Genomic DNA, 13,415 nt, shown 5'->3' on the forward strand with positions numbered 1-13,415 from the left:
GTGAATTTATTCAGAAGTGAAGAGCAGAAGACGTTTCTGCAGAAAAATAAGATAGCATAAGTTCAAAAGGGGCAGTTTTTGAGACTAAAGTCACTGATGATGAAGACCAGAGTAAGGACCCCTCCAGGCCAGGCTGCCCCGTTTCACAGCCATTGTACGCTACACCGACTCACCATTGACAGATGAACTAAATCTGAACTCATATCCAAAAGCCACAAAAGCATATGACAAAATCTATTTGAAATGCGTCCTATTTTATTTTCTAACAGTCTATAATAATGCCTCATTGATTTTGAGTTGTGGTTTCATCTGTCATTCTTCCATTTAACTCCTTTCCATCTGAATAATGCTGTTTTTATTTCTTTTTTTAACTGCTAATATCCAATAATTCATATTCTTAAGTATTATTTGGAAAGCAATAACTTTGAACCCGAGTCGAGAGAGTTGAAGAGACTTAAGGAAAGAAGTAATAAATATCTTGTGATTGGAGAGGCCAGCGCCGCTCCTCCAGAGCAGACATGAAAAGCCTGCTTGGGAAAACCATCCACGTTTAAAGTGAGCTCCAGCTCTGTGGACACATGGGTGCAGCACTGCGTCTCCGTATGTGTGCGTCCTGGCGTAGCCTAGCAACATCACAGACGCAGGGCTGGGTCCCTTGTCGCAACATCCCTCTGACGTCAGTGGGAAGAAGCCGTGAGATCGGAGGGCCCCCTCCTGCCTCCTCCCCGGGGCCCGCTCTTTGGCCCGGTCCTCGGGCTGCGCGGTTCCTTCCCCCGGGCGCGTCCAGCCATAACAAAGCTCGGAGGGCTTTCTTCCCAGGGCTGGCTCAAGTGAGAGGAGGCTTTTTTCCAGAAACCTCCCAGCAAGACTTCCCTTCGCATCTCATTGGGCCGAAGTGAGTCATATTCCCAAACCAGCTGCTGCTAAGAGAAGCAGAGCGACCACGGTTAGCGTGGACGGGCGGTCTGAGAAGGGAGCCGGTGTGAGCCGGGGAGCCGGGCGGGGCCGGGGACCTGGAATCGACTCGCAGGCAGGAACGGCCCGCGCCGCGGCTGTCGGTGAAGAATGAGTATTTACACCGGGAGGGCGGCAGGGGCCGAGGTGGACCCGGGGCTGCACCCGTGTCTTTCTCTTCCTTCTCTTTAGTTCCTTTACTCCCAAAGAAGCCGTTCTGATGGGTTTTTTAAAGTTTCACGCTTGCTACTTCGGCAAGTTACTGTTTTGCTTATGTTTTTTAAAGATTATTTTGGACGTGGACCCTTTTTGAAGTCTTTATTGACTTTGTTACAATGTCGCTCCTGTTGTATGTTTTCGGGTTTTTGGCCGCCAGGCAGGTGGGATCTCAGCTCCCCGACCGGGAATGGGACCGGCATCCCCTGCATTGGAAGGCGAAGTCTTAACCGCTGGACCTCCAGGGAAGTCCCCATAGGTTTTGCATATTTTACAGAGATGAATTTGATATTTCTAAGCTAGGTTACTTACTATCGCTTGGCTAACATCCCCCAAAGGTCCTACTTAGCAAGCTAGACCTTAGGAACCGGCAGCTGTGACTGTTCACACTTGGAAGGTGCATCTCAAATTGGCCCAGCCTGCCCAGTGCCCACCGGCAGATGGTAACAGGATTTCTGGCAGTTTCCTCTCTCGGCCTCGTGACCTCCGCAGGGGGTGGGGGGCTCTACCCTGGCCCCTACCTTGACGTGGCCCAAGATGACTGCGGGCGCTCAGGAGAATGGCCTCAGCGCCAGCCCAGCGGCTCTCACACCAAGCACCTCCCGTACGGGACACACCTGAGGGTTTCTGAAGCACACACCTTAGAACACGCACAACGGCAGCCACGGGGCGCGGAAAATACAGTAAAGAAAAGGTGCTGCCGCTTGAAGATGCTCTTTGAATGTTTTCTCTATAAATATTTTCTTCTCATACACAACAAGAAAAAAAACAACACGCTAACAAAGCCAAAAGCAGTTGCTACACCACCGAGAGGCCGCGGGTTTCCGGGGCTTCGGAGTCACATCTGGGGGCGGGCGCGACACCTGGCATAACCAACACACTCCCGCGCCCCCAGTGCCAGCTTTGGGCGCGCTCTGCCAGAAACGGTTCATCGAAGGGATGGCGGATCCTTGAAACACCCGTGCTCGAAATCTAGGGTGCCTGCAGTCTCTGCCAGCTCATCTCTCTAATTATCTGTCTTCAAAGGCCCCCCCCCCAGGAGACAGGCCCCATCGGTGGAGGGCAGGAGGTGTCTGAACAATGGAGTTATTTACGTGGAATTTACAGAGGGTGTCATCCTCCAGGAAGTGTGCCAATTCCCCTGAGTAGTAACAACATGCTCGTGCGGAACTGTCAAGAAACAAAATAAATATCACCTGTCATGTGGATGAGTCACTGCTATTTCAACTTGAAAAGTTAAACTTAAAAACAAAGCGGCCCACCAGATTATACGCTTGCAGCCAAGCACACTATCTCATGGCAAAGAGCCAAGTCCTGGAATTACTGCAAACTGTAAAAGCACACTCATGAAACAGCGGAGTCTCCAGCAGGGCTGTGAAGGGCTCATTCAGGGACCTTTCCGAGGAGAGGAGACGCCAGGGAAAGGAACACGAAACGTGGCTCAGACACCCGACTTCTTTATTCCGGAGGCTTCCGTCTCCCCAGCCCTCCTGGCCCCTGCCCCGGACAGCCCACCCACCCAGGCTGGACCTGCGCTTGAGCCCCCATGGCCGCCCCACGGCCCAGCGTATCTTCTCATGCCCCTGTGGCCTCCCTTCTACCTTCTCTCGGCTGCAAGCTTCCTTCTTCGGAGAAGCCCGACCCGGACAAGCTGTGATTCCAAACCTACTGCCCTCCGAACAAGGGCTCGCTGTGAGTTCTCTGCAGCACCTCCGCGTGATGGCGAGATGGAAAGCTCTTTCTGGAAGAGGTCTCGGTGCTTGAGGAATGGCCACGATGAGCAGCGACAGTGAGCACGTTACGTACACCTCACGCAGGTCTCCTAGGAGAGCCCAGGTATTTTCAGGCAGTTGTAATGGTATGAGAAGAGAGAGGGAAGCAAATCACCAGAGCAGGGATCCGGGACTGGGAAACACACACCACCTGCCTCCGGGTAAGGCGACGGGGGTTGATTTCACGCTAGAGACCTGAAGAGACGAGGCTCCATCTAACCCTGCAACACAGGCTCTCACCTGGGGGGATGATCGTCACGTCTGAACCATGTGGGGGCTTCTCAAAAATGCACCCCAGCTCTCCCTCCCCCCCATGCCCTGAGGTGCCGTTCTGGCCCAGGCATGACTGTGGTCAATGAATCCAGGAAGAGACATAGTTTGGGCCATACTGGAACCTTGAGGGCCATTTTCATTACAGACACGTGCCAGTCTCTGGGGGGGGCGAGGGAAGCGGGTGGCAGAGTGACCCCCCCAGTCTGCTTTGAGTCCATATGTGGATGTCATCTGCACCCACATTTGTGCTGGAAAACAGAGCTAACTTTTGTTGAGTGCCCATGAATATCAGGGATCTATCATCCTCAACTCTTTGCAGGTTTCGACTCATTTAATTAGCACAAACCCTTTGAGATTGGCGCTATTATTATGCCTGTTTAATATAAAAGGAAGCAGAGGCACAGAAATACTAATTTACTTGTTCAGTGTGACAGAACCACCACACAGTGGAGTCTGGCTCAGGAATCAACGCTTGTGGCAACAATGTCCTGCAATGGAAACCTTCCTTCTTTCACTAATACGAGGCCATTTCACAAGTTTAGGAAGAATATTCAAAAAGAAATGAGGTATACTATGATGATTACAACATCACTGTGTGATGGTTAGAAGCACCAGAAATGGTGTAAGATATAAACTCAAAAAGCAGAAGGGAAATTCGTGCAGCCTTTATTCACTCAGCAAAAATTTACTAAACACCAATTTTGTGTGTCATACTGTATTACGATGAGTATTAAAAGATTAAAGCTCGTGTCCTAGAGGGCTCATATCCTAGTAAAAATGTGAGAACAAGCAATTTTTGGAACATATGTAAACCGTTATTCATTTGCTTTCTGCTCTGTTTAAGAAACTTGGACATTTAAGCACTTGATCTAGTGTGTAGTGTCTTTTTTTTTTTAAACCACAGTCAAAATAAGTGTACTTGTACAATTTGAAGTATTTGGCCCTTCGTGTCTGTCTAAGCCTCCAAGCTTGTGAGAGCTACCTGGACACTTCCTGTGCTCTGACCCAGAGTTCACCCTCCGACGGGCAATCCTGCTAGGCAGAGAGGGCCCCAAAGCAAGATTTAAAACCACAGCCACTAAGGAAAGCTGGGTTTTCTTGTCCAGTGGATGACTTACCTTAAAAGAAAAACTGGGGGGCTTCCCTGGTGGCGCAGTGGTTAAGAACCTGCCTGCCAATGCAGGGGACATGGGTTCGAGCCCTGGTCCGGGAAGATCCCACATGCCGCGGAGCAACTAAGCCCGTGCGCCACACTACTGAGCCTGCGCTCTAGAGCCCACAAGCCACAACTACTGAGCTCATGTGCCACAACTACTGAGCCCGCGAGCCACAACTGCTGAAGCCTGCGCGCCTAGAGCCCGCGCTCCACAGCAAGAGAAGCCACTGCAGTGAGAAGCCCGCGCACCGCAATGAAGAGCAGCCCCCGCTCGCCGCAACTAGAGAAAGCCCGCGCACAGCAACAAGACCCAATGCAGCCAAAAATTAATTAATTAATTTTTTTAAAAAAGAAAAATTTTGTTAAGGATAATAATATTTGAACAAAAATAACAAGAATAACAGAAGTAGTAGAATAAACACTTTGGAGGAAAAACCCCACATTTTCATATGCGTTCACCATATCACTAGCATTAACGTTATATTTACCTTCTTCAGGTTCTATGTCTGACAATATTAAACAAGCAACTAACAAGACAGGCTACGATCTGTCAACATTTTATATTTCTCCCTGTGAAAAGATGGCAGAAATAGATTTCCTTGTCAATGACCCATGTATTGTAAGCTAAGATTATGGAGGTGATGATATTGCTTAACTGGAGTCTCAAAATATAAAAGGTTCAATGAATTTATAAGCATATGTTAAAAGTAATAAGTCTTGGGCTTCCCTGGTGGCGCAGTGGTTGAGAGTCCGCCTGCCGATGCAGGGGACGCGGGTTTGTGCCCCGGTCCGGGAGGATCCCACATGCCGCGGAGCGGCTGGGCCCGTGAGCCATGGCCGCTGAGCCTGCGCGTCCGGAGCCTGTGCTCCGCAACGGGAGAGGGCACGGCAGTGAGAGGCCCGCGTACCGGAAAAAAAAAAAAAAAAGTAATAAGTCTAAAAAAGATAGTTTCCCACTGATGTACAAAATGACTCTTCCCACTAAAAGAGGGTACTAAACCAAATAATCACTAATGGAAATTATAGCTCTGAGATTTTGTAATTCTTTACTGAATTATATGTTTTCCCTCTTTAAGAGATGGTTAGTGTGTCTTTTGCAACCAATGACTTGCACGTTCATCTGAAAAATTCTGCTGACTTGGTCTCTCATTGTTCTTTTCTCAGAGAAGGATTTTTCCCATCTCTAATTAGAGAAAAAAAAACTGTTTTAATGGCCATTAAAATTCACCCATTATTTCCAGGAAGGATCATCTAAGTAGTTCGGAACAACCTCCCCATCGTGAACAGTTAGTAAAGCTGGACGGACACAAACCCACGATTCGGAGACACTGCTGAGCTGATAAGACAGTGAATCACAGGAGGAAGAGAAACCCTCAGGTGAGCAAGGGGAGAGCTGGCCTCACAGAGAGAGAGGCTCAGCCTCAGATCATCTCAACTCCTGGTAGGAAGACATGCCCAAAATAATAAAGCATATCAGAGGAACGTACGACAGAAAACTAAGAGAAACAACAGATAATAAAGACAGAAACTAAGGGAGCCAGAAAACGGAGTCACCCGGTTTAGATTTCAAAATAAATATGCTAATTATGCATAAAGAAATAAAAGACAAAATTAATAATTTTGGCAGAAAGCTGGAAATTTTTAAAAATCCAAATAGAATAACAAAAACTGAAAAATACAATAATGAAGTTTTCAAATGCAATATATAGGTTTATCATAAGAGTACACCTATAATATAAAGAGGGAGAGGTGAAAGGGAAATCAGTAGAAAATACCCAGAATGAAATAAGGAGATAAAAAAGAAGAGAAATATAGAAATATAGAAAAATCACGAGGCATGGGATACACAAGGCTCAGGTAACACATGTGAGTGAATTTCCAGAAGTGGAAGAAAGAGAAATGAGACTTCTCCAAAGCAGATGGAAGACCCGAAGACCTGCGACCCTGCAGCAGGCTGGTGACAAAAAGCAACACTCGGGCAGAGTTGCAGCAAAACTACAGAAAACCAAGAATGAGAAGAGTTCACCCAGAACCTGCTGGGGCTGATTTCAGCATCTTTTTTGGATGCACCAGCATCCTTCCCAGGCCATACCTCCTACCCAGGCTGTGGTCCCTACCCACAGGCTGCCCACTTTCCACACTGCACTGTCACACAGCACAGAACTTAGGATTCACAGCTTCACAGGCCTGCTCTGCAGGGCTGCCCAGAAGGGACATTACCCGTAGGTGCTACGTCAAGTTTAAGATTAAAAAGATCACTAGGGTCCTGGGACACATCCGCTTCAAACCGTTTTCATATTGACGGAAACAGCATGGACGCTAGCTCCCATGTGAAAATGTAAAAATGCAATCCTATACTCTAGACCCAACAGTTCTCCATTTCAGTAGAGGCACGTGCTTTAATTATTAGCTGATGAAAGATATTTCCTGTAAAGTTGCTTTACTCAACATTAAAATCCAATTACAAGATATTTTTTAGGAAATGTCAACAATTGTTGTGCTCGATGGAATCTAATCCCTTATATATACTTATACATAAAAACGTGACTATGTTAAAAAGTCTGAAATTTCAGTTTAACACAGGTTGTCTTGAAATCTAATAAGGAACAAAAGCAAGCAGGTAAGACCTCAGTTTTGGTAGGGAAAAAAGGGAATGACTGGATACTATCATAACCCTCAAGACTAACATTATATTTGTAAGTTACAGATCAGAGACCTGTATTTAATTCACCAATTCACAATCCTTGTGCAGCTCCATGGTAGACTTTTAATACCAGTCAACTAAACTTAGTGTTTTTGCTGACTTGCTATAACATAACAATATAAACTCCACTCCCCACACCCATACTCCAAGATCTCAAACTGCCAGGAAGCTGTATCTTTAAACTTTTAAATTGCATTTTAAGAAATTTCTATTGTCCTTTGTTTTAACCTGTGCAATGATAGACCATGACCATTCATCTCTATATTGGTATCTAAATTTAAAAACGCTTATCCCATAAGCAAACAAATCAGGATTTTAAGTTTTTGTCTTTGTTTTTTACAAGTCTAAACAATAAAATCAGTTTATATGAGACGTGTTTAGAAACAAACAGAACTTCTTCCAGGATAAATTACTTGTTTGAACTATGCTAGACAAAGTCCCTAAGGCACAAAAGTGGTTTCCAAACTTTGCTTCATGTTAGAATTAGCTCAGGAGTTTTAAAAAATCCTAGTGCCCAAGAGGCACCCCATAGTAATGACATCAGGCTGTCTGGGGGTGTGAGCCAGGAATCTTAACAAAATTCAGATCCCCAGGTGATTGCAATGTGGGGCAACGCTGGGGGCCACTGCCCTCAGGCGTGGCGAGTTCTCGATACATCAGAGAAAAGGCTGTGCAGTGAATGGGGATAAGAAATGGATTAGGAAGAAGGCCACATGGAAGACAGTAGATCCAGGTTCTGTTCCTTCTGCCCTGAGGGAGACGTGGTACCCACGGTGAATTTTCTGCCCTGAGTACCGGTTTCTTTCTTGTGAAGAAGGAGATTCTACTCCATGTGGGGCTTTCACAGCTCATTGCTGTGATGTAAACATCACCTGGGAAATGCCAACTCAGAGGGTCTCAAGTAGGACCAGAGAATCTGCACATTTAAAAAGTCCTCCAGGGGCAGAAGACCTAAATACACATTTCTCCAAAGAAGACACACAGACGGCCAACAGGCACATGAAAAGATGCGCAACATCGCTAGTTATTAGAGAAATGCAGATCAAAACTACAATGAGGTATCGCCTCATACTGGTCAGAATGGCCATTATCAAAAAGTCCACAAGTAATAAATGCCGGAGAGGGTGTGGAGTAAAGGGAACCCTCCTATACCGTTGGTAGGAATGTAAACTGGTGCAGTTATTATGGAAAACAGTATGGAGGTTCCTCAAAAACTAAAAATAGAGTTACCATTCCTGGGCATATATCCAGAGAAAACTCTAATTCGAAAAGATGCATGCACCCCAATGTTCATAGCAGCACTATTTACAATAGCCAAGACGTGGAAGCAACCTGAATGTCCATCAATAGATGAATGGATAAAGAAGATGCGGTGCATATATATAATGGAATATTACTCAGCCATAAAAAAGAATGAAATAATGCCATTTGCAGCAACACAGATGGACCTAGAGATTGTCATACTAAATGAAGTCAGACAGAGACAGACAAATATCATACGATACCGCTTATATGTGGAATCTAAAACATGACACAAATGAATTTATTTACAAAATGCAGACTCACAGACGTAGAAAACACACTTATGTTTACCGAAGGGGAAGAGGGGGTGGTGAGAAGCACATTAGGAGTTTGGGGAAAAAAAGTCCTCCAGGCGATTCTTTCACACCGAACCAGCAGTGATCACTCCCTTCAGCACTGACGGAACGCATCCGGAGGAGCAGGACATAGATAGCACCGCACACTTCATAAGTATCAGTGGAATGAATGCCAAACAGGTTTTTTTCTTAATTTTTCCAAAGGAAAAACATTAAGTGGCCATGCTGCAACTAGGAAGAAGACTGGAACACAGGGCAACAAAACCTAAATGCAGCCGCAGGGCACCAGCTCTCTACCGGGGTCACCCACGGGGCAGGTACAAAAGCTGTACCAAGATAATGAGTGGCTAATTCAAAAGTTCAGCAATGAGAGTAGATGCTGAAGCATCAACAAATGTAAAGCCCTCCCCACATTATCCGAGTAAGCCTCCAGTGCAATGAGAGCGCCACACAGCCTCAGAGAAAGAGCCGGGTTCCGAGGCTGCAGCCACGGAGAAGTGGGTGCCCGGGCCTCAGTACAAAAACCTTTCCCTCCGATGGCTTCGGGTCAAACCATGATTAGCTCACAAATGGAAGATGGTTGGGTTCTTCACCTCCTACCTAGTGACTGTTTATTCAGATTACAGAACAACAGCAGTTGCTGGCACGACCAACCTTCCCTGCTCGAGGGAAGCTGGCGGCATTTTTACAAGCGAGAAATGCGCTGGCAAAGGGGCAAGAGGAGGCCTGCTCCACCAACAGTAACTCTCTGCCCTGAATGTGACCAACGTTCTTGGTTTTATTGTCAGAGTTTCCCAACATCCACCCATAATTAATTTTTAAAAATCAAATACAAGCTGGGCAAAGGAGTTTATGTTTCATTAGCCCAGAGCAGAACATCATGATGCCTCAGCATCGGAAAATTTCAAACAATATTTTCACACACCAACCTTCTGGCCTTTCTCTTCCTTGATTCCTCATGAGGTCTGACGAGATCCGTGAAGCCGTCCCATGAGCCATCCAAAACATCATGCCTTGCTGGTCCTCTTTTAACACCTAAAACCCAAGTGGGTTGAAGATTAGTTAGAACTCTACATGGACTGAATACTAACGCAACTTAAGCGGAAGAAAAAACTTTTAATTAATTTACTTATGCATTGTGGTAATAAGAAAGTATAGCCTTTTAAAATAAACATTGCATACTCCTTGCTTGTTGAGATCTAGTTAGAACATTCAGTTTATTCCACTCCAATATCCCAAGCAATTCACTATCTCAAGGGTCAGAAACAACTGTGCCTGTCACATGAAAATGTACTAGTTCGAAGGAATCCCATGCATCCCGTGATGATGCAAAATGATGCCTATACCTTATGCACTATTCAAACTCCAATTCTTAGGTTTTTACATACTGACCAAAACCCAGCTTCTCAGAGAAGGCAGTTCTGTATTAGAGGAAATAAGTAACCTTAGCTTTGGGGTGAGTCTGAGTTACTCCAGCCAACAGTCTTCAGTACAAAGTTTCAGGTTACAATCTACAAATGACAGGTGGTGATTTTACTCCCCACAGACTTCCACCTGAGACCAACCTCATGTCATGAAGACACACAAACCAAAAAGAAGATATTCATCACGTGAAATCCAGTCTCGTCAGATGCTAAACGGTGTAGAAACCCTAAGTAGCCAACAATGGAGTGTGAAATGTTTGATTCATCACTGCTACGACTTTACGTTGTGCTCCCTACGCTCATTCTTTCCTCCCCAAATAGTCTGCCTGATGTCTGACTTTGTTGATACTTTGAAGAAGGACTAAGCGTACCAGCCACCACTTACACGGTCTCAGTAGGAGAATTCTCACCTTGACACGAAGGGCACACAGCGGCCTCAGGGATGCTCAGGTCCCGGCCACTGCCGTGCCACACACCCACCTTCCATGTCATCCCCCTCTGTCACTGACGGGCTTATCAACAAATATCTAGTGCTCAGGGGCCGCCCACCAGAGATGCGAAGATACACAAATACTGTCTCTGCCCTTAGGGAGCTCACAACCCAACACAAAATGTAGACATAGAGAAATGAACATGATACAAGGCTAAAATGATTTAAGAGCCATCGGGAATTAAAAATCATATAACATAAGAGTGACTGTTGCGCAGATATTTCCATAAAATAGGATGCTCTGATAAAACAGATCTAATTAAGTTTGGAGGATCTGATTTGAAACTTTTAACTCTTCTTTCAAAAATGGGGTTTTAGCTCAGTGAAAACAAAATGCAGAACAACAATGCTTAAGTATTTCACTGAATTCAAACTAGTTATCTTCAACTTGGGCCCCCAAAATCTTTTAAGGTCAGGTCCTGACCCACCTATACACCCCAATACTGGATTCCTTCGGAGGCTCGAACCAGTCACATGCTGATCCCACCATCTCCCCAGCAAGCTTATATTTCTCCCTGTGTTTCACTTCTCTCCCAGTCCTATTTCAGTCCCAGGTGACTGCCCAGCCCCGGCGATGGCTGCAGCTAGCTAAATAGAGACCTTACTTGGAGTGGATGGGTTAGTAGGGCACGTGAAAGGACATTCTGCATACAACAGTTCGTGCTAAGATCTAGCTATGCTACGTTTCCCACTTGTACTCATTTTGCCTCAGTTCTAGCTGAGAACAACGAAACAGGCTTTAAAGCACCTTGTAGACATAAAGATCCAGGTTACGTATTACAGCCATTTAAAACTTAAGACAGACTGACATTGCTAATGACATGTTTTCACAATCATGCAGTCACAAAATGATACAAGCAAATGATTTCTTATGTGGTTACATTAAAAGAGCATTTCACAACAGCTACAGTCATTGACTAATATGTTCTCTTTAAGGGTGTCATCAGTAAACCCAAAGCAGCCGAGAGTGCCAAGGAAGGTGAGAACAGGCAGATCAGTGAGCAAACATTGGCCCCATCTTCCTGGCTCTCTACCTCTTGGAGACTCTTTGCTACGGTTGCTCCTTAAGTGGGCTGTCATTGCCTCAAAGGTGATTTCACCATAGCCCATGAAGTCAGCCTTTACTGAAGGGTCCTAGCTCAATGTCCCTTGCTAAGACCTCCCACCTGAGGTGCAACTTGATACACCCAACCCCCTAACGGACACCTATCATGAACGCCCCCGAGACATTTCGGCTGACGTGCCACGGTCCACCCTGTAGCTGTTCTTCCTTCGACATATCCCAGGGTGATGGGTGTTATCAATCGTCCAGGACCAGTCATAGATCCTAGACTCTTTTCTCTCCCCTCATTTTCATTCTTCATTATATAAGTGATTCACTGCCTCGATTTTCAAAAAAGGATCAAATACAGAGAAAAAGAACTTCACAACCCCAGGCTGTTTATTATTGTTATGTTGCCTGAATTTTCCCCATTCAGAAATTTGTCTGGGTCATCAATATCATCAAATACTGATACATCAAGGTGAGAAAGTGAACTCACTCGCCTCTCAGAGTCAATTAGTTAAATCACTACCTTCCCTCACCCCATGGAAATGAGCAGGATTAAGAGATACTTTTGATACTAAGGGAAGATCTCTCTGGAGGCAGAACCAGGCGAAGGCAGCATGAGAACATACAGTTCAGAAAACCATTAAATTTATTAAGAGAAACTTGGTCCATGAAGACTAGGGGACATGGCTTCCAGATGGCGGAGGAGTAAGACGTGGAGATCATCTTCCTCCCCATAAATACATCAAAAATACATCTACACAAGGAAAAGCTCCTGAAAAACACCTACTGAATTCTGGCAGAAGACCTCAGACTTCCCAAAAGCCATGTGGCTGACAGGGTCTTCATGCTCCAGCGGGGTGTCAGGCCTGAGCCTCTGAGGTGGGAGAGCCGAGTTCAGGACATAGGTCCACCAAAGATCTCCCAGCCCCACATAATATCAATCGGCGAGAGCTCGCCCAGAGATCTCCATCTCAACGCTAAGACCCAGCTCCACTCAACGACCAGCAAGCCCCAGTGCTAGACACCCTATGCCAAACAACTAGCAAGCCAGGAACACAACCCCATCCATTAGCAGAGAGGCCACGTAAAATCAAAATAAGTTCCAAGACACCCCAAAACACGTCACCAGACACAGTCCTGCCCACCAGAAAGACAAGATCCAGCCTCATCCACCAGAACACAGGCACTAGTCCCCTCCACCAGGAAGCCTACACAACCCACTGAACCAACCTTAGCCACTGGGGAAAGACACCAAAAACAACAAGAACTACGAACTTGCAGCCTGTGAAAAGGAGACCCCAAACACAGTAAGGTAAGCAAAATGAGAAGACAGAGAAACACACAACAGATGAAGGAGCAAGGTAAAAACGCACCAGACCTAACAAATGAAGAGGAAACAGGCAGTCTACCTGAAAAAGAATTCAGAATAATGATAGTAAAGATGATCCAAAATCTTGGAAATAAAATTGAGAAAATACAAGAAACTTTTAACAAGGACCTAGAAGAACTACAGAGCAAACAAACAATGATGAACAACACAATAAGTGAAATTTAAAATTCTCTAGAAGGAATCAAAAGCAGAATAACTGAGGGAGAAGAATGGATAAGTGACCTGGAAGATAAAATAGTGGAAACAGGGCTTCCCTGGTGGCGCAGTGGTTGACAGTCCGCCTGCCTATGCAGGGGACACGGGTTCGTGCCCCGGTCTGGGAAGATCCCACATGCCGTGGAGCAGCTGGGCCCGTGAGCCATGGCCGCTGAGCCTGCACGTCCAGAG

General features: G+C 45.8%; 1 protein-coding gene across 3 annotated transcripts in view; it reads right to left on the bottom strand.

Moving 5' to 3' along the window:
- MCPH1 (microcephalin 1) overlaps positions 1–13,415 on the bottom strand; it is a 75,733-nt gene that overhangs the window by 16,969 nt on the left and 45,349 nt on the right. For all 3 annotated transcript variants that reach the window (XM_070044624.1, XM_070044625.1, XM_060291563.1), the window contains one exon: positions 9,603–9,708. In XM_070044624.1, the coding sequence (XP_069900725.1) occupies positions 9,603–9,708 (106 nt within the window). The remainder of the gene's footprint in view (positions 1–9,602; positions 9,709–13,415) is intronic.

Source organism: Globicephala melas, chromosome 21, assembly GCF_963455315.2.
Source record: "Globicephala melas chromosome 21, mGloMel1.2, whole genome shotgun sequence".
Classification (NCBI taxonomy): domain Eukaryota; kingdom Metazoa; phylum Chordata; class Mammalia; order Artiodactyla; family Delphinidae; genus Globicephala; species Globicephala melas.